A 20,905-nucleotide genomic window follows, 5' to 3' on the forward strand; every position below is an offset into this window, starting at 1 on the left:
ATTCTTAAAAGATATTCACGGAAAAGGAAAGAAAGGAGATGTCCAGATAATGATGACAAGAAAGTAAAGGCGGCAGAGAACAAGGAGAATAGAGAAAAGACAGAAAGGGGAAAGAACAGATAGAATTCAGAAACTGCGCAACGACTGAAAGATGAAAGGATGTTATTAAGGCACCTGAACCCGAACAGACGCGATCATAATAGTTCTTGGTATTCACCCCCTCGGCAGTTGGAGCAATAACTGCCAAGAAGGTGAAGGGGCAATTGATGACTGCTGAATTCCTTCACCCCGGACCAGGGGCTTGACCACAGCCCAAGGCCCATGACGTAGAGGCCCACACACACCTGATATATATAACAAGCCTGGCTCATCCAACCTTCAAAGCCGGGCTCGACCCATCTTCCTCACTCAAGCCGGCCCGGCCCGCACGAAGCAGGCCCTCTCCGCTCAGGCTTAGCATCCGGCCCAACTCTCAGCCCAGTCCAGGATCCAGAATAATATTCACTAGACAGCTTGGCAGATCCGCTCGAACGTACGCACGAGGAGAATCAGAGGCCGTTATGCATGGAGCAGGCGGCTGATACCCTAGTACCTCCGAATCCGCATGGCAGAGACGCGTTGCCCAATCCTGGAGAGACCTTTACACGTCACCAGCAAGCAAGATAATGTATAAAAGAGGAGTTCCCTCCTCAGAAAGCTTAGGCCTTATTCAGTAATACGAAACCCTTGTAAAACCCTATTCTATTGGATCTCAGATCATCACTTATTAATAATCAAAATATCTGTGTTATTCTTTTATCTTAACTAAAATAAAATTTTCTAAAATTTAAAATAAAATGTTATTGATTTTCTTGTTCTTTGACAGAATCAACAAATTTTAATTATTTGTTTCTTAAATAAATTAAAGAGGAATAAATTTTTATTTTTATTCATTTATTGTATTTCACCTTATTTTCTTTCGTTTTAATTATTTTTTTAATATAATAAAAAAATTTTAAATTTTATTTACTCTACTTTATCCTTCCATATTTTCCATCCATCCAATTATACCCTTAATTACACTTTCAATTTTGACTTAACTATTTTCTATTTTTTTAAAAAAGAAAAAGTATAAAAATTTACTTCATGACTTTATTTATTTTTATTTTAAAATTACGCGATTCAATTTATATTAAAATTATATTTATAATATTATAATAATTTTTTAAATATTATTAAAAATATTAAAATAAAAATTATATATAAATAATTAATTTAATATAAATTAAATTATAAATTCTGTCATAAAAATAAATTGAACGATTTGAAGTAGTACTATAACACTGAATCACATATTAGAAAATAAGTGAAATTTATTATTATTATTTTTTTACTTTTCCTTTTTTTAACCTAAATTCAATACACAGGATTTTACTGATCAATGTTTCATGGACGGTACTGATTCAAATCGAAAACTGCCATATGGACAGCTATGATTTCATGTGATCATCCCTAGCAATATGTTTTTATATTAACAAATCACAGCACTCACTCCACATGTACACTCTATTCATCTCATCTCATAGATCTATTACTTCCTTTGGCACTCTCTGGATTCTACGCTTCAATCAATCCTCTCTCTCTGTCTGCTCAAAGATCCTCTTCTCTTCTTTTTCTTCTTCTTCTTTCTCTCTCCTTCTCTCTTGTGCTTGTCCGCTTGCAAATCTGGAGGTATTGGTTTTGTTTTGTTTAAATACAAAAACCCAAGATTTATCATAAACCCTAATTCTCGTGGTTATCTGCGACCCCATCAGCGTCAACCGTCATCATCACCTAGTCTGCTATTTCGAATTTTTGATCTCCTCTGCTGCGCGCTTTTGTGGCGGCAAAAGTGATTTTTATTTTTAGGAAAAATAAATAATGGCGAGTCCATATCCAGGACCTGTTAGCGCTGTTCAGGTAATTCGTTTTTGATCAGGGAGTGATCAATAACTGGAGAGATGTACTGGTTTTTCAGTTTTATGGTAAAACCCAAAAAGGCTGACCTCAAAAGGCGCAATTTTTTTTGGGCAGGTCGGGTCCTACTTTGTAGGACAGTATTATCAGGTGCTTCAACAACACCCTGATCTTGTTCATCAATTCTACGCTGACTCCAGTACAATGATTCGTGTTGATGGAGATTCAAGCGAGTCTGCTTCCACAATGCTGGTACCCTTTTGTTTTTTTAATGGAATTTTTCACTCACCAACCAAAAACAGTTGTTTGATACAAGTAATTTAGTTTTATGATTTCCTAGTGACTTCTTTGAGTTGCTTATGGACATGTCTACAATAATTTTCCTCTTGTCATATTTGTGTTCTAGCACCTGATTTGATTCGCTTACATGCATTTTACAATTTACATGGCGTAGGAAGTTTAGTCTTTCCCATTGTAGTGCATTGGGCAGGTCAGTTTCTTTGCTTATTGCTGGGCCTTTTTTTTTTGAAATTGGATGATGCTAAAAAATTTTATAAATTTATCATGGACTGTTATTTACTTTTAGCAAAAGGTATATGCACCATGTGTACAAGTAACAAACGCTTACCTATTGTCATCGTATCTTGATTCAGTTTTCAACTTGAGCCATAGTATTACTTGTCTGTTGTATTTCTGCTTCAGAGGTCCTTGTGCTTGAACCTATAATTTAGTGACAGGGCCCTCTGGTTTCATTTCTGATACTGGCTGATAATGGGATAATCTCTATCCAAGTAATTGTGTGTATTCAATTTGGTATTAACTGTGCGTATTCTCGAAGCTAATATTTTATTACATTATTATTCTCTTTATATTTCTCTCCAGCAAATCCATACTCTTGTCATGTCCTTAAATTTTACTGCAATCGAGATCAAGACCATCAATTCTCTTGAATCTTGGAACGGGGGTGTTTTGGTGATGATATCTGGTTCTGTTAAAAACAAGGATTTCAGTGGCAGGAGAAAATTTATGCAGACCTTTTTCCTGGCTCCCCAGGAGAAGGGCTACTTTGTTCTTAATGATATCTTCCACTTCATTGATGAAGAAATCATTTACCAGCAACATCCACCTCCTATCTCATCTGAGAATGTCTATCAGCAACATCCTGCGCCCGTATCATCTGAGGATGCTCATGATACACAACCGAATTCCTCTAGCCCTGTTCCAGAGCCACCTGGTAATATGTTATTGACGTCTCAAGGAATTGTTGATTTTCCATTGGAAGTTAACTGGTTGTGCCTAAAAGCCCTGTGTAACTTAAATAATTATGTATGGAACTTATTATGGACATCCTTACTAGCTTATGTATTTTCTATGCTTGACTAATGGATTTTGACTCAGATTACTAGTTTGGTACGAGCCTTTGATAGTAGGTAGATGTGGTAGCCATATTTACGGCTCTGCAAAGTGAAAAGACAAGTTAATGCAATTATGACTAAAAATTATGCCGTGGATAATTTTCAATTTTATATGTCTTACCATGAGTAAATCGCAAATTCATTGTGACATAACTTGTTTGATAAAGTAAATTTATTCTTCCCTTTACTTTCTGGCATATGCATGTGCACTTCCCTTTTCTTGCTTTTTGAGTTTTATTAAATCTTAGCATGGAAGATCTTTATACATATCTGATTTTGTGCTTTAGATATTAGCTCAATGTGATAAAGGGTTTTGGTGGGAGTTCTACTAATTAAAAAGAACAGAAAAGACCTTGTGTTTTGAATTGTCTGCTTGAATATCCCACTTATTGGTCTTCAAGACTTAATTTTTCTTTACCCTCATTTGCATTTATTTTATCAGGATCATCTAATGATACCCGTAATTTTCTAATATGTTAGAATATTTGAATTTGTAGTTTCCAATTATGTTTTGGAGGAAGAAGCCAGGGAGTATGTGAACTCAGTTCACATAGAAGATGATCCAGTAGACAAATACAGTCTCCCAGAGCAACAGGAGCAACAGGACTTTGAGAATGAAATTGTAGTTGAAGAAGCTCCTGTTGAGGAGAGTCCTCCTTCATTTCAAAGTGCAATGAGCATTGTGCAAGATCCTCCAGCTACTACTCTGGAGGAACCTGTAGAAGAACCTCCAAAGAAAACTTATGCTTCTATCGTATGTTCCAACTCTATTTCTTTTCTATGTGCTTTTCTTGGTTTAGACTCCATCATGTGATGGAGAGTTAAGGTACAGAGTCATAGTTGCAGTCACAGAACAGAAATAAGTTCCATCTTCCAAGTATTACAAGATTTGAGGAAGAATTGCATGATAAGGAGGCACTTTTTTATTTCTTCTGGTGTTTTGATTGCTGCAAGTTAGTTATGACAATTGCTTTTTCTTTTTTTTTTTTTTTAAATAAAAAAAATCTTTATTTTCTTTTCTTTGGTTTAAAATGATAGTTAAGAGTTACTAGGGGGCAGTCATCAGCTGCTACTCAGCCTTCTGTTAACAAGAGAGCCCCAACTGCATCAGATTGGAATCATATACCACCACCCGTTGCTCCGCAATCAGACTCTGGACTGTCTTATGTGGCTGAATCTGGATTTGAAGCAACTGAGGAAGTCTCGGGGCTAGATGAAGGTTGAGATCATGGTTTTACTCTTCGATGTGTTTATTTTTGCCCCTTTGTTGGCTTCTTTCGGCATGCTTGATCCCTGCATTCTGCCAGTTTAAATTTGGATAGAACATGTTTTATCACAAGTATATATGTATTATCTTTGACTACAAATGCTCTTTTTATGTGAATTTGTGGCAAATATTTCTCCCATGATGTGTTTTCTAAAAAATAACTTGTAGAGGTACATGCTTGGTTAACCTGCATAATGATTTTTCCTTAACTGATGCTCAAACACCCCCCTCCCTCCCCACACCCCCCCCCCAAAAAAAAAGCCTCAATCCCAACTGGTTCCTCTCTAATTTTTTATGAACAATTTCTCTTCTTATTTTGGAAACTTATTTTCCATGTGCATGATACCTGGGAGCAGTAAATTGATTCTTGATCACCTATTCAGGTGAACCAAAATCTGTCTATGTGAGAAACTTGCCTGCCAATGTGACTGCTGAAGAAGTCGAACTGGAATTTAAAAACTTTGGCAGAATCAAGCCTGATGGTGTGTTCATCCGGAATAGAAAGGTGAACGTTTTGATCTTCTCTTCTTGCTAGATTCTGCTTGTATAACCTTGAAATAAGCTGAAATAGCAATTTATTCTTACAGGATGCAGTTGGTGTATGCTATGCTTTTGTTGAGTTTGAAGACCTCGCCAGTGTTCAAAATGCAATCAAGGTCTGGTTATATTACAGGAAGTTACCCCCTCCCCCCCCCCCCCCCCTTCCTTTTCATTTCTTTTTCCGTATACATACTTCCTAACTATGTATGCATATTTTGGTGTTATTTATTGCGGCTTCTTTTGCCTTTTCTTACCCTTAATTTATCTCTATCATGAACTTTTAGTTGTTGTTTTCTTATTCATTAGACCATGTTCTGGTTTTATTTAATCGTTGATTGCTATTTGGTTGTTGGGCCTTGTAAATTGTAATGACAAACCTTGCCATTATTCTAAGTCATGTGAAGGTATTTAATAAAAATTGAATCCATGGTTATGCTTCAAAGAAAAATATATTACGAGATTTCTAACTTTTGGTAGATGGATTCTGAAATGTTCTTCATTTTAATTAATCTTTAAAGCCAAAGGAACTAAAATGTAAGGCTTCAGATTAATAATTCAAGACCTTAATACTTTTCTTTATCTTTTCAAAATGGCTTGAAACATACATATTTTATGATGAAGTATTCTGGGTAGATATCAGTTTGATCTATTCTTGTTCCCCATGTAGGCATCTCCAATACTGCTGGCTGGAAGACAAGTCTACATTGAAGAGCGAAGACCAAACAGTGGCATTGCTTCTCGAGGAGGAAGTATGTTCATAAATTTGTTTCCGTATTTATTATTGTGTCTTTGCCTTATGATATAATTCGTGTGTGTTTTCAATCCTTGTGCATTCACATATATTCCTTTGTTTTCTGGTACTTTGAGATGCACAATTTTTCACAAATTCTTTGGTTTTGTTTATTGCTGATTCTAGTTTTGCACTCATTCCTTTTGCTAGTTTTGCTCTCATGGCTTTTGTTAGTCTTGCTTTATCAGTTTTACCATCCTCCTTGTGGATGAAAAACAGAGTTCTTAAATGATATATGTAGCTGCAGAGCTTATACATGGACATAGGTTTCATGCAAAAATTCTCTTGATTTGCCCATTATTGATATTGACATGGATACATGGAATTGGATCTAGTAATCATTGATTGTAGTAATCATGTGTGCTAAACTTATTCATTGACCCAAAAGTCTTCATGAGTACACTTGATGAAAAAAAAGGGCACATGTTTCAACTATTTTTTATGTGCTATTTTACCTGTTACTTACCATTGGGGCACTTCTCTTGAGTTTATGCTATTATAGCATTTAAGGTCATAAACAGTTGGGAGTTGAATGACCTAAAAAATAATATTTTGAAGGCTACAAAAAATAGAGAAGGCAATTAAATTTAGATGCCAGTCAACCAGTGATGTCATTCTGATAGGAGTGAGCTGTAATAGAGTGCTGGAGTTAATACTTTTTATAGCTGTATGATAACCTCCATTAGGTGGTGGTGGTGATGGTATTAGTTGTTCTGCAGAAACTGAGTTACATCTTAGGTTTTTAGTTCAGTTGCCAGTTTGCTTCCACTATGAGTATTGGGCTTTCCATTTATACGTTGCATCTGAAAGGCATTGTTTGTTTTATCACTTCCTACATCCCTTGCATGGTATGCTTAAATACTTGTTTAGATATGGTAAGGTCAAAATAAATGTGCAAAAAATAGTTTGCTTATTTTATGCTTTGTTGAGACTGAGCTTTGATTTGAATTCTGTAAGCAGGAAGGGGAAGAGGCAGAGGCAGTTACCAAACTGATGCACCAAGGGGCCGTTTTGGTGCCCGTAGTTTGGGCAGGGGAAGCAATCAAGATGGAGGTGACTACACTAGAGCAAGAGGCAATGGTTTCTATCAGCGTGGTACACGATAAAAGAAAGTCTATGGATAAACAAGGTGTGCACAGTCAGGAACAAGCCAGGTTTTCAGATATAAAGTGGAAACAAGGTTTTGAGTTATTGATTCCTGATTGGACTTTTTCCTTTCAACGTGTACTTCTTGAGGTGTGTTTCACATGGAGTGTTAGAGATAATCTTATTAATGTTATTGCCCTTACATTTCTGATCCCCTTGAATGGTTTTTATATTCAATTCAAGAGGGAGATTTTGGTCAATTTAAGCCCTTTGTTGTGAAGGAATCTGATGTGTTGGTTTTATGGGTTATACAAGGTTCTCTTTTTTATTTAAAAATCAGTATTTCCTTGTATCTGGATTTTCATGTCTATCTCCTTTGATCACTTCCATTGCAGAATTCAAGTAATGGCTAGGGATGGCAACGGGTAGGGTACCCGCGAAATTGGGAGTACCCAAATCCGAACCCGATTATATATAAAATTCCCAAATCCGTCCCAAATCCGTTTAGTGCTTTAATTTTACTACCCGTACCCGTTCCAAATCCGTTTAGCAATACCCGCACACTATCCGAATCCGACCGAACCCGATTTTTATAATTCAATTCAATGATAAAAAATTAAAAATTCACATATTATAACCCAAATAACAAATAGTTAGATTTTTTAACAATATCTAAATAATTAGATTAATAGTCTATAAATTCTAAAAAACTATTTCTATGTATCTTTGATGTGTTTATGCAGTATAAAAAAATGAAGTTAACATACCCGAAGAGATTTCAGTAAAAGAAGATGTTGCTGACGCCGATTGGGGAGAGGCACGGGTTGTCTCCGGTCGTCAGTGAAGTGGGGGAGAGAGGAACGAGTAGATGAGAGAGAGAAGGAGATATCGCTGACCGGAAGTGGGGGAGAGAGGCGTTGACTGGGAAGTGGGAGATATCGCCGACTGGAGAGAGAGAAGGAGATATCGCTGACTGGGGAGATAGAAGATTTATCGTCTTTAGGGAGAGAAAGGAGATGTCGCCGGTGCCGACTGGGCTGCCGGCAGTGAAGTGGGGGAGAGGTGTCGATTGGAAATTATGGGAAGGAAAGGGGGGAGAGAGGCAGAAGCTCGAGTAAAATGAGAAAATGAATTAGGGATAAGGGAATTTAGGGTTAGTTTTGAAGTATAGCTAATCGGGTTCGGGTAACGGGTATCCGATCACCTAACCCCGAACCCTACCCGAATCCGAGACGGGTAAAATTTTTCAAATCCGAATCCGCCCAAATCCGTTTTGTAAATACCCAAATCCGTCCTAATAGGGTTTGGGCGGATCGGGTACCCGCAAAAACCCGCCCGCCTGCCATCCCTAGTAATGGCCTCTTCATTTTCTTTTTCTTTTAGACACTCTGTTACTATGGCAATTCCTCGTAATAGGTGGTAATCCTCTCAAACGGCTGTCGTTCTAATCTGATACATTTAATTTAAGATCAAGTTATGCAATTTCATTTCCCATGGAAGAGCAATGTGATTTAAATGGAATTGTTACCTGGGATTTTGATGTTTATAGTTGAACTTTGCGACCCAATCTTGCTTTGCTCAGACCATTGTTGCAAAGTTTCAATCAGCTTGTAATTATCAGACATTAGTTTAAAAATGTATAGCAATTAGAAAAAGGAATATCTAGGGTATTTCTGTCATTAAAGAGTTTTACACTGTTGTCCATTTTCTCTACCTACAATGTTTTACGAGTGTTGCCCCTAAGAACCAGTAGAAGCCATTTGGTCTTGATGGAAATGTTCATGAAAATCTCCTGGCACGTTGCACTCATTATCTTCTTCCTCTGTTTCCCAGAGGAATCTTGCATATGCTGCATGTACATGGCTGTGGAACAACAGATTTAAAACTCGATTAAGCTAAGTACGACTATAAAACATAATAATAAAGAGGCATAATTCTCAACATCTACTTGAGAAACGAATACCTATCTTCAGGCGAAGCTTCAACTGCCCGTTCAAAGTAGCTTGAAGCTCTTTCATGATCTTGATGTAGCTCCCATATTAGCTTTGCATACTGTGATAGAACTTCACCATCTTTAGGATCTGCTAATATAGCTCTCGAGTAATACTCCTCTGCCCCTTGAACATCTCCCTTCGACTGCAAAATAATCGTCGTTTTATCGATTAAGTAATCAAGCTTTGCCTTTGACAGGATTCTAGAACAACATAAATGAGTGATGGAAATGAACAAGACTCACCTGATATAGATATTCTGCATAATTCCTAAGAAACAAGGAGTTGCCAGGATTTTCCTGCAGCATCTTCTTGTAATACTCCTCTGTGCCACCCATATCTCCACCATCTTCACCTCCCCAGTGAAATTTCCCACCACCACCGCCACCACAATTGCCTCCAGAACCAGCTCCGCTGCCATTTCCATCGCTGTTACCACCATCAATTCCTAACCCTTTTGCAAGATACATTTCTTCACTAATCATCAACCCTCCTTTCTCTTCAAAACCCACAGTCAAGCTTCCTTTCGTAAGCACCTCCACTTGCTCACTCAGAACCATGTTCTCCATCTTATCACTTGAGCTTGAGGGACCACTTCCCATGGCCTCATTTGCTTCCACTTGTTTTTTCTCTTCCTCATCATATTCTACGTCACTCTTATCATAATCCTCATCTTCCTCTTCTTCATCTCGGCCTCTCAAATTATAAAGAGAGAAGGAGGGTATAGTTTCCAGCATCAAACGCCTTTTTCTAGCAGAAACCTTCATGGGGTGGCTTGGATTTGAGCATTCTTCATTATTATTACTGCGAGAAATATAAGCCAGTCCCTCAAGGTTACTTTCAGACTGAGCTCGACGAAGACCATCAAGAGAACAGTCAGAGAGATCAGCAATGGAAGGAGAGATGGGAGAGGAGTTGTAGGAGACAGTGGAGAGATGGAGACAACCAGTTTGGTGATAAGGAGACCTACTGAAGATTTGGTGATGAGTGGAGTAGTGGTGCTTGTTGGTATCAAGATTGTTGGGAGTGTCCGAGAAAGATGAGAGAAGGGATCCAAGAACAGGTGTTGAAGAGCTTCTTAGAAGCATTTTTAGACCGAAAAGATGAGTGAGAATGAGAAATTATCAATCAAATTTATAGGTGGAGTTTATTAAAGGAGGAAAATTTACTTGATATGGAATTTGCTAAGGAGTATTGTGTGGTGGAGAAGGAAAATATCATGTTTGTTGTTTAGTTCCAGTTGGCAAGTAGAAAGAGGTAGGAAGCATACGCTGCTCTTAAATCTATCATAGCAGTTGAGGGTGAAGCTAGGAAAGTTTCGTACTGATACGATCATTAAACTTTCTAACCATTGATAATATATGAGATATATGTATTTAATAAAAAAATATATCATCTTTTCATACCTAACTAATTACTATTTTTTTTTTATTTGCATAATTATATATTTCACGGCTGTAAATACTGCAAGATTTACCAACTAAGATTAGTTTCAGAGAACTGGTCATAAGTCAAAAAGACAGTAAAACATTCCTCAAACAAAATTTAGCAACTATGTCATCAGCTCTATTAGTTTTTTGATCAACAAGTTTAAAAGAAAGATCACCTAATTGAGAGTGTAAGATCAAATAGCTGCAATAATAACAATAATATTAGAAGGAAGTCGTATTAGTTAAAACTGCAAATAAAATTTTTGAGTTAATGGTATAAATAATTGATTGTAAATCTCGAATCAAGATTAATCGAAGAGTTTCAAAGTACAACACGAGTTTTCGCTGCTAACAGAAACAATTTCAAATATATTTAAGTATTTTATCTATTAAAATATTATTATTATTTTAAACAACTATAATAATAATAATTAAAAAAATTGATATTTTTAAACATTATTAATGTGATATTTTAAAGTCTCATAAAGAGGAGGTAACAAAACTTTATATCGACATTAGTGCGAAAATCTATTTAATAAAAAAAATAGTAAAAACTTTATATTATTTAAATTGGATGTCTAAATTATTTAGTGTTAAAAGTAATGCGAGATAAAGTAGTTCAACATCCGAAGAATAAATTCAAAGATTCTTTTATTTTGAGCATTCTGTGTGCCTTCCCTAGATATGCCACAGACCGAGAAACAAGTTGCGTGGTGGGTTTTGAGCCCTAGTTTCTTGGAGCTAGGCACGTTGAAAATGGAGTTGGCATGGGCAATTTGGAATTCTTCTCCTCTAATTGACACGTTTTGTTTTAATATTCCATTTTGTTTTGTAGCCGTACACGCGGTTCCGTTCTATTCCACTGTTGTTTTCTTTAAAGAAATAATAAAAATTTAATAATTAATTTTTGTATTAATTTTAACTATTAAATATTATTTTATTTATATTATTATTTATTTATTTTATTTTTAAAAATATAATTTTTATTAATTTTTAAATTATATTTATTTTAAAAATATTAAATTATATTAAATATTAAAAAATATTTTAAAATTTTTAAAATAAAATAAAATTAAATAGAGTTATAATAGTTAATTTATATTATTATATAATAAAAAATAAAGTGTATAATAATTTTAAAATATTTGAAAAATAAAAAATAAAAAAATTATAAAACTGAAAAATATAAAAAAGTTTAAAATGTCCTAAAATAATTAATAGTATAAAATTTAAAAATTAATTAATAAATTTTTAAAATTATAAAAATTAAATAACAAAATATTAATTATAAAAATTAACAGAAAGAATATTTTAAAATGTTAAAAATATTTTAATGTATTTTTAAAAATTAAATGATCCATTAATAAGTTTTCCTATATGATTAAATAATAATTTTTTTTATTTTTTTGAAATTATATTTTATAGTTGTTGATACTTCAACGTTTATGTTTTAAAGAAATAATTTTCTTTGAATTTTATTTAACATAAATTAAAATCATTTTTAGTCATTATTATTTAAAATAAATTAATTAGGCTAGGTAATTATTTATAATTTATTTTTAATTTGTACTTATTACATTTTCATTTATAAGACAAAAAATAAAATAAGAAAAAAAAGATATAAGACATAAATATATTATAAGAAAGGAAGAGAGGGGTAAAACACATAATAATTATAAAATTAAAGATGTAAAAACTTAAATTTAGATTTTTTAAGTGAATAATATATATTTAATTATTGAATTAAATTAGACTGGATAATAATAAAATATTTTAATAACCTAATATCAGAGTTAAATTTTCAGACGAAGATATCACTTTTTTTCGAAATAAAATTTTATAAAGCAAATTTTTAGTAAAATTAAGAAGTGATAGGTTTTTTTAAAGGTGTTTAGAGATTTTAAAGAGAAAAAATTTACCATTCACCGATTCAAACTGTTTAAACAGCACTCACAGACTTAGCCTAATAATATATACATCTGAGTAAATTTGACAGGTATCATATACTCTTATAATCCCTAATTCTCATTTCAAAAAATAAAATGTTCAATTTAACTCTTTAAACATTAAGGTTAGTTAGATTGTTGGTTTGGATTAAATTTGAATTCAAACTAGTTTTTTGATTTTATAATTAAATTCAATTTAATTTATATAATTAATTAATTAATTAATCAGTTAATTATTTAAATTATTTAATAATCTCATATCTCATTAACTATTAAAATAAATTTTATTAATTAATATTATATTAATTATGAAATTTAATAAAAAATATTTAGATTTCAACTATAAATTTATTAATATAATAAAATTATAATTGAAAATATGAAAGTTTTTAAAAGTTGTTAAGACTCATTTTAAATACCTCATATTTGTTTATATTATAATGATTAAATAATAAAATATTTAACTATTAAAATTTTAAAAAAACTAATTACTATATTTACTAATTCTATAAAATATTTAACTATTAAAATTTTAAAAAAAACTAATTACTATATTTACTAGTTCTAAGTAATAAATTTTACTTTATTTATTTTTTAATTTTTATTTATTTATTTTTAATTATTTTAAAATTATTATTTTTTTATAAATTACATTATCATATAAATTCACTATTATAATCTATTTTATTTTATTTTATTTTTAAAAAATCTCTATTTTTATTTATTTATTTTATTATTTTAAAATTATTATTATTTTTTAAAATATAGTAATATATAAATTAATTATTATAATTGTATTTAATTTTTTTAAACTTTTCAAAATATTTTTTAATATTTAATAAAATTTAAATATTTAAAATAAATATAATTAAAAATTAATTTATTTTATTTTTTAATATTTATAAAAATAAAATAAATAAAAATTATGAAATAAATAAAATAATAAAATTTAATGTATTTATGATGAATATAATTGAAAAGTTAATAATGTAAAAAAAATTATGGGGGTAAAAGTGTATTTAACATAAAATAAAAATGGAAGAAAAAAAAATTCTGAAAGAAGCTGGCTGGATTTCAAGGATGGAGGACAAAAGCGAAGTCATGAACCAACCTGCATAATCACTGATTAGTGATAATTTTCAACCAAAACTCAAACTTTTGGTTGCAACTTGAAGAATTATTAATGCTACAATAAGATCCAAGGGGGCCCCACTGATCGATCGAGCCTTCTTCCTGCTTGGAGGACCTTTGCGATATATAGCTTTCCTACATGTCCAGTCCAGTGTTGCCAGACACTTGCTCCATAGATACAATATTCCATTTCACACGCTTTTTAAGGGCGATTCTTTGTCTCTGACAATACCCAGAAACGGACGTGGAGATGTTTGGATGCAAGTGTTTCCATCGGAAGAGAATCGACAATTGTTTGCCATCTGAACCTGACTCTTTCTCTCTTCCTGCTCCTCTCCCGGATTGGCCTTCAGGTACCTCAATTTTCATCCATATGCTCTCTTGTTCTTTATTTCATTTTAATTATCATATTTCGGTTGTCAATCTTAATGGGTTAGTGATGGGTTGTCGATTTTTGCCTTCAGTGATTGATGGGTATTTCTTGGTTTTTGGATTATGTTACAGCCTCTGCATTTGAAAATGGATCATGGGTTGGTTCAATTTTGGGTTTTCCTCTTCATGTATAACTTTCTAATGCTTCTTGTGGATATCTATTTGTTTTGTTGAAAACGTTTATTGTATTACCAGAATCTCTCTCTCTCTCTCTCTCTCTCTCTCTTTCTGGGGGAGGGGAGGGGGGGGGGGGAGGTGTTATGCCCCGATTGAAGCTCTGGATCATTCTTGTTCTTTATTGCTGTTTAATCTCTCATTTGGATTTTTTTTCTTACAACTGTACACAATGGGCCCTGATTGATTTGCCATTTCATATCGATATTTATTGTTTTTTGGTTGAGGTGGACCTTGTTTTGTGGATGGATGTCAATTTTGTAGGTTGGCTTTTTGAATAGAAGATGATAACTGTTCTTGCACAATTGCCAGCTGTTACACTTCGAATAAAGTACCCTCCTTGATTGAGATTTTTTTTTTGCTTCCTTTAGTTGTCAATATACATGTGTCATCAACTGTTCTTCATGTGAGGTGGATGGAACCATGGAGGGAAAAGGTTTTCAATTTCTTTTGATTCTTTTAGCTCATAGTTTATGGAATCTGAATTTGTTTCAAACTTTGCTGCATGAGCAAATGCCACTTTGAATTTTTTCCCCGCATAGTTGTTGGAGAATAAAGAGGCCAGTTAAACAGAAACTAAGCTATTCCTTTAGGAACTTCACCGTCTGGTCTTTATCCTTTCCTTATTCGTTATGTTCTCTCACTCTTTTTTCCTCAATTTTTTTTAATCCTGGCATTTTCCTGCAAAGTTGTCTCTCTATAAACTATATATGAAGTTTTCTTTACGCAATCTGGACCTACTGCTTGTGTTGTTCCTATATGCATACTAGTTTTTTCAGATGACTGATCAGTAACTTCTTAGCTTCAGGCTTTTACTGTTATTTCCCCCCTTTCCGGTTAATAAAATATGGTTAGAGATCTTTGTTGTAACTTATTTCTCAAACTTTTTTGTCGCAAATGGGTGGGTAATATAACAGTGGAATTTGGTTTCTGCTGATGCATTTTGTTTCAGACGATAGGATTAATAAACTCCTAGGGCCTAAGGTTTTTTCTTTTGGTTTGTTAGGCAAAATATGCACTAGAGAACATTTATGTTTCCTTTTTCTAGAAGTTTTCATCATGTCAGGGCCTCTGGGGTGGGGCAATGCTGATATTTTGTATTATCCTTGTGTTTATCTGTATTATGGTTGTAGGATTTTTGTTGCCATGTGATAAATGAAGGCTTGCATGACATATAGTTTCCGAGATATCTCGCATTCGCTTCACTTTCTTCCCCAGTGTAAATGGATATGGTTGCCTGTTTCTGTTGTGTGATTGCTACTTTTATTTGTCTTTGCTGAAATCATCTACTACCTTTACAAGTTACGATTCCCTCTCCTTTTATCCTCCCTTTTCCTTTTTGTTTTCTTTTTCCTCCTTTCGGTTCTATAATGTATTTTGCAAATGCTTCTTTTGCTTTCCTTATATCAACATTTTTCTGTAAAAGGAGAAACTTAGATATACAACTTAAAAACAATGTAGCCCCTAGTCCCTTTTGTGAACTTGAATAACTAAAAAAGTAAAAAAACATTCTTGATGATTTCTTTAATCTTGTTTATTATGGAAAAAGCTGAAAAATTATCTTTGCTTTGTTGTCATGTATCAATAATCATGCTTGCTGAATAACTATCATTGCCACGTGAAACAAAACCAGAACAGTATTAAAATTTTCTTTTGTTCCCTTCTGGATTTTTAATTCATAAACGTTTTGAGTTCATATCTCAAAATTCTACCACAGTATTATATGCTTTAGATTTGAAAATAAGGAATATTGAAAATGAATCCTGTGAGCCTCAGATTTAGTTTTACTTAATCTTTTCTGTTTCTGGCTACTTGTGTTAATTTCATGTGTGTGAAAATTTTAATTATATGTTTATCTTCAGGCCAAGGATTTGCTTCTGGAAGGATAAATCTTGGGGAAATTGAAGTTGTTAGGGTCTCCAGGTTTGAGTTGATTTGGACCTGCAATCTTTCACAGGACAAGAAGACAGGTGTTTCATTCTACAAACCCGTGGGAGTGCGTGATGGATTTTATAGCCTCGGTCACTTCTGCCAATTTAACAATAAGCCCTTTAGAGGTTTTCTCCTTGTGGCTAGGGAGGTTGCTTTTGCTGAGACCCAAGGAGCTAATTTTGGCAGGCCTGTCAATTCTCCTGCTCTTCAAAAGCCCCTTGATTATACATTAATCTGGAGTTCATATGATGGAAGCGAGGAAAACTATGATGGATGTGGTTTCTTCTGGCTACCTCAGCCTCCTCGAGGTTATAAACCTTTGGGCTTTCTAGTTACTGAGAAACCAGAGAAGCCAGATGCGGATGAAGTGAGGTGTGTTAGAGAAGACCTGACAGATGAATGTCAAGCTTATCGCCCAATTCTTACTTCCTATACAAAACTTTCAACTTTTCCATTCCAAGTATGGAGTACGAGACCCTGTCATCGAGGAATGCTGGGAAGAGGTGTTTCAGTTGGCACATTTTTCTGCAGTAACCACTGGTCTTGTGGAGAGGAGCTCAGTATTGCCTGCTTAAGGAATACAAATCCTGAATTACATAGCATGCCAAATCTTGAACAGATCCATGCACTCATCAATCACTATGGGCCAAGAGTTTTCTTTCATCCTGATGAGATCTATTTACCGTCTTCTGTTTCATGGTTTTTCAAAAATGGAGCACTTTTGTATAAAGCTGGTAACTTGACAGGTGAACCTATTGATATTAGCGGCTCTAATTTGCCTGTAGGCGGGACAAATGATAGGGCATTTTGGATAGACTTGCCCAACGATGATCGAAGAGATACTGTTAAATTGGGAAACTTGGAAAGTGCAAAACTATATGTTCATGTGAAGCCTGCGCATGGTGGGACATTCACTGATATTGCAATGTGGGTATTTTGCCCTTTCAACGGACCAGCTACTCTTAAAGTTGGACCTGTAAATGTTGCCCTTAGCAAGATTGGGCAGCATGTATGCGACTGGGAGCATTTCACTCTCCGCATATGCAACTTTATTGGGGAGCTATGGAGTCTGTATTTCTCTCAGCACAGTGGTGGTGAATGGGTTGAAGCTTATGACTTGGAGTACATAGAGGAAAATAAACCTATTGTATATTCATCAAAAAGCGGACACGCAAGCTATCCTCATCCCGGAACCTACATCCAGGGATCTGCAAAACTTGGGATCGGAATAAGGAATGATGCAGCTCGTAGTAACTTGTACGTAGATTCCAGCACCAATTATGAAATCGTTGCAGCTGAGTATATACAAGGTAATGCTTGCATTGAGCCTAGTTGGTTACAATATATGAGGGAGTGGGGTCCAAAAATTGTATACAATTCAAAGAATGAGCTAGACAGAATCATTAACTTTTTGCCTGTGAGGCTTAGATTTTCTGCACATAACATATTTTATAAGCTTCCATTGGAGCTTTATGGGGAAGAAGGGCCTACTGGACCAAAGGAAAAGAATAATTGGGTGGGAGATGAAAGAGGCTAGTTTCTACTGTGTATCTCTTATTCTTAGAAAATCTTTGAATCCCACTGCTTGTAGTATTTGTATACATATCTCATTCTTGTATAGGAAGTTTTTAAGATATCAGCGTTGAAAGTTCTTTCTTGAAGGGGAGGAAGAAGGCGAGTTCAACCATGCGGTAGGAGTTCTGTTTCAACCAGTTGAATTTCCAATTACTTAGCTAATTAGACGTGAGCCCCTTTCAACCTGTAGGACATGGCCAACACTTTTACAGTTAGTTTATAAAGGTATACACAAACAAACATTAGTAAAAGATGTTTGAATTCCACTTATTCTGTTGGCAGAGCTGTTTTGCAAGCTCATCTTGGCAGTTATACTTTCATCAAAGCACTCCTTAGTTTTCATTAGATATGAGTTTTCTTTTTTTCTTAAACTCCGTTTAAATCATATAAAAAGTTATATTTTTTCTGACAATGTATTAAATATAATCTATCATGAAATTTCGTCACTAATATAACGGTTTAATAATTATAATATAAATAATTTTGAGTCAATCCATTCGTTCGCATGTTCATCGATTCTAAATTTAGGCTGTATTGTGTTTATAAATGTGTATATGCTATCATCACACCACATTGCGTATGATGGAAGTAGAATATAATGATTTTGCGTATGATGAAAATAGAATAGAATGATTTTTAAATAATAAATTAATTAAATATTAAATAAGTTCAACTTTCGTATTAAATAAATTAAATATTGAATTTTGAAATAAAATAATGATATGATCAGACGGATAAAATAATCATTGTACTACACGATGAAATAAAATATAATATGAAATAGAATATAATGTATAAAAATAATTTCTTATACAATATGAACTTTTACTTTAATTTTAACCTTCATAAATACTCGCCATGACTGCGTCCATAATTCTTTGAGGATATACAATACCATGTTGGAGAAGATGTTACTGTGAAGATTGGGTGGAGAGTTGCTCGAAGGATCGTTGTGTGTGGGATCATCATTCCTGCACACCCTGGTCGGAGGCTGGAGCCGCTCCCCTGATGAGCCCAAGGGAGCAAAACCAGTTAGCGTGACAAGACTTCTTGATAGGCTGAACTTGGCAGGCTGTAATCTCGTTGGGGCCTGTCCAAGTGCCGCATAGGCGCAATGTTCAAGAGCGCTTGTGACACGTGGTATCAGAGTGAAGGTGGGCTTCCGCATGGCACGCACTGCCACCCCGCCTGAAGATCCTGGAAGAATAAAGGAGAGAGGAGTTGTCTTTCCTGGTGTGGGGATCCAGCAGAGTGACTGCGCCTAGTTGAGTTGAGCTTTCTTAGTGGAGGGGAGAAGGATTGATGCTGCGTGTACCGAGGTGCTATATAGGACTCACTTGAAGGTGGTGTCCAAGAGCAAGTATTGCGGGGCAACTGTATGATTGAGGATAGGGTTCCTCAGGTGTCTCAGAGGGCCTGCGTTTTGATGGAAAAGGGACGTCCCTTTAGCTCGTTGCGCTCGTAACTGTAGTGGAGGAGTGTCACTTCGGAGAAACGATGTTGGGATCAAAGTGCTTAATTGCATACATGCTCCAGGACGAGTATTGTAACGACCCGAAAATCGGAGCGCTACCGGCGCTAGGATCCAGATCGGCTTAAGGCCGCCGGGACCTGTAGCAAGCCAAACATTCATCCTGTGAACCTGTTTAATCCCACACATGATCAACAACATACATAAAAACTTTGAACTTTTCTTTCCATTCAATCACCAAACTCAATCTGTGCATGCACTATTCATAAACATAAACATTAACCCCACCTTGGAGTCCTCATCAATGCTCCAATGGGGTGACATAACATAAATTAAGTTTGGTTTACAATAATCATTATTAAACCTTAAGATCATGTACTAGAAAGGGATTAACATAATACTATGGTCAAGCACAACTCTAAACTTTCATAAGCATCATTACATAACATTTCTATATCATACTTTTACATTACATCATATCCATGTCCACATCTAGCTATTACATAACACATGACTCTACTCCTGCTGACCTCCTGGTCTACCCTGTACCTGCAAACCTGGGGGTTAAGGGAGAGGGGTAAGCTATAAAGCCCAGTGAGCAGAATAATTAAACATATTCAATTTATATTTCATGCTTTCATGAAATGCAACACAGCACAAACAAATCACATCAAGGATGGTATTGTCACCAATAGTCCTCTACATTCCAAGGTGCCGGGACGTAGAATGGGTCAACCGGACTTTCTCTTAAACATAACATATCATAACATTCCAACATGCCGGGACGTAGAATGGGTCAACCGGACTTCCATACCATACCATACCGTATCATATTACATCGTATCATATTGAAGACTAAGGATCATCCAACATCCATCCACATCATCATCAAATTATGCAATGCAACATATTCGTGAATTCTAATGCAAGCACCCTAGTATATCTCATGGCATTCATGATGCGTGTATCATGCTCATAATTTATTTATTTACTTTGAAACGAAATAAGGTATTCCACTCACCTCTGGCTGAAGCTCTAATAGACACAGAAGCAGCTGAACTCACTGCTGGGGTCCTCGGTTCCTCGGGTCCGAACCTACACAGGCGGACTCAAATGAGGGACCTAACATACATAAACATGACTCTAAAATACTCCCCAAAAACTCCCTAAAACACCTTAAAACAATCACATAAATCATGCAAAGGAGGGCTGAACAGGACACTTTCGGCGGCCGAAAGGCCCTCCAGAGCCGAAAGTCATGCACCTTCGGCGGCACTTTCGGCGGCCGAAGGTTCCCTCCAGAGACGAAACTCATGCATGTTCGGCGGCACCTTCGGCGGCCGAAACTCCCTTCCAGAGCCGAAAGTCCACTTTCGGGGGCAGGGTTCGGCAGCCGATACATGCTACCAAAGGCAGGTTCGGCGGCCGAAAGAGCCTTCGGCGGCCGAAAGAGCCTTCGGCTGCCGAACCTGAGTTCTTCCCAAAAGGGCAGAAACTTAGCTCAACATGCATAAATGCCTCCCAACTCATTCAATCATGCATTTTCCTATTCTACAACATGCATAACCAAGCATACAAGCTCCTAGGGGCTTCAAACTATCCTAAACCCCATCTACAACACATCAAACATGCATATCCAACATACATTGTTCATAAACGCACAGTAAACCCATAAACTCCACATAAACCTACACATGCATTTCTACCCCAAGAAACTTCATAAAACTTACTTAAAACATTAAAGGAAATATGGATCTACTCTTACCTCTTGAAGAACGAGAGGAGAGACG

General features: G+C 35.1%; 3 protein-coding genes across 6 annotated transcripts; 2 read left to right on the top strand and 1 right to left on the bottom strand.

The window, feature by feature from the left end:
* The first annotated feature begins 1,525 nt into the window (after positions 1 to 1,525).
* LOC110628394 (nuclear transport factor 2) lies at positions 1,526 to 7,369 on the top strand. Of its 2 annotated transcripts, none has more exons than XM_043948842.1 (9): positions 1,526 to 1,938; positions 2,053 to 2,187; positions 2,818 to 3,169; positions 3,848 to 4,104; positions 4,389 to 4,569; positions 5,001 to 5,122; positions 5,205 to 5,273; positions 5,825 to 5,906; positions 6,905 to 7,369. In XM_043948842.1, exons 1-9 carry the CDS (start codon positions 1,900 to 1,902, stop codon positions 7,051 to 7,053), a joined length of 1,386 nt encoding a protein of 461 aa, XP_043804777.1. In that variant the 5' UTR covers positions 1,526 to 1,899; the 3' UTR covers positions 7,054 to 7,369. The 2 variants fall into 2 exon arrangements, with proteins under 2 accessions (XP_043804777.1, XP_043804778.1); XM_043948843.1 differs by having other exon boundaries at positions 1,528 to 1,938; positions 6,908 to 7,369.
* A 1,310-nt stretch (positions 7,370 to 8,679) lies between these two features.
* On the bottom strand, positions 8,680 to 10,270 carry LOC110627683. Its single transcript, XM_021774024.2, has 3 exons — positions 9,270 to 10,270; positions 8,997 to 9,169; positions 8,680 to 8,896 (listed from the first exon to the last, which is right to left on the bottom strand). Exons 1-3 carry the CDS (start codon positions 10,110 to 10,112, stop codon positions 8,773 to 8,775), a joined length of 1,140 nt encoding a protein of 379 aa, XP_021629716.1. The 5' UTR covers positions 10,113 to 10,270; the 3' UTR covers positions 8,680 to 8,772.
* A 3,179-nt stretch (positions 10,271 to 13,449) lies between these two features.
* LOC110627328 lies at positions 13,450 to 17,987 on the top strand. 3 transcript variants are annotated; one of them, XM_043949123.1, is made up of 2 exons: positions 13,450 to 13,884; positions 16,000 to 17,987. In XM_043949123.1, the coding sequence occupies exons 1-2, from the start codon at positions 13,782 to 13,784 to the stop codon at positions 17,604 to 17,606; spliced, it is 1,710 nt and encodes a 569-aa protein (XP_043805058.1). In that variant the 5' UTR covers positions 13,450 to 13,781; the 3' UTR covers positions 17,607 to 17,987. The 3 variants fall into 3 exon arrangements, 2 of the variants coding, with proteins under 2 accessions (XP_043805058.1, XP_021629287.2); XM_021773595.2 differs by lacking the exon at positions 13,450 to 13,884 and adding an exon at positions 14,225 to 14,573; XR_006348078.1 differs by lacking the exon at positions 13,450 to 13,884 and adding an exon at positions 14,580 to 14,745 and having other exon boundaries at positions 16,000 to 16,134.
* Positions 17,988 to 20,905: the final 2,918 nt, after the last annotated feature.

Source organism: Manihot esculenta, chromosome 12 (genome assembly GCF_001659605.2).
Source record: "Manihot esculenta cultivar AM560-2 chromosome 12, M.esculenta_v8, whole genome shotgun sequence".
In the NCBI taxonomy this organism is placed as follows: domain Eukaryota; kingdom Viridiplantae; phylum Streptophyta; class Magnoliopsida; order Malpighiales; family Euphorbiaceae; genus Manihot; species Manihot esculenta.

Coding starts and splice junctions, on each gene's coding strand:
- LOC110628394 (XM_043948842.1), top strand. CDS start 1,900: ATGGCGAGTCCATATCCAGGACCTGTTAGCGCTGTTCAG. Junction 3,170..3,847: donor CCCTGTTCCAGAGCCACCTG/GTAATATGTTAT, acceptor TTGAATTTGTAG/TTTCCAATTATGTTTTGGAG. Junction 4,105..4,388: donor AGAAAACTTATGCTTCTATC/GTATGTTCCAAC, acceptor TTAAAATGATAG/TTAAGAGTTACTAGGGGGCA.
- LOC110627683 (XM_021774024.2), bottom strand. CDS start 10,112: ATGCTTCTAAGAAGCTCTTCAACACCTGTTCTTGGATCCCTTCTCTCA. Junction 9,170..9,269: donor ATGCAGAATATCTATATCAG/GTGAGTCTTGTT, acceptor ATTATTTTGCAG/TCGAAGGGAGATGTTCAAGG. Junction 8,897..8,996: donor GAAGCTTCGCCTGAAGATAG/GTATTCGTTTCT, acceptor GTTGTTCCACAG/CCATGTACATGCAGCATATG.
- LOC110627328 (XM_043949123.1), top strand. CDS start 13,782: ATGTTTGGATGCAAGTGTTTCCATCGGAAGAGAATCGACAATTGTTTG. Junction 13,885..15,999: donor TCTCCCGGATTGGCCTTCAG/GTACCTCAATTT, acceptor GTTTATCTTCAG/GCCAAGGATTTGCTTCTGGA.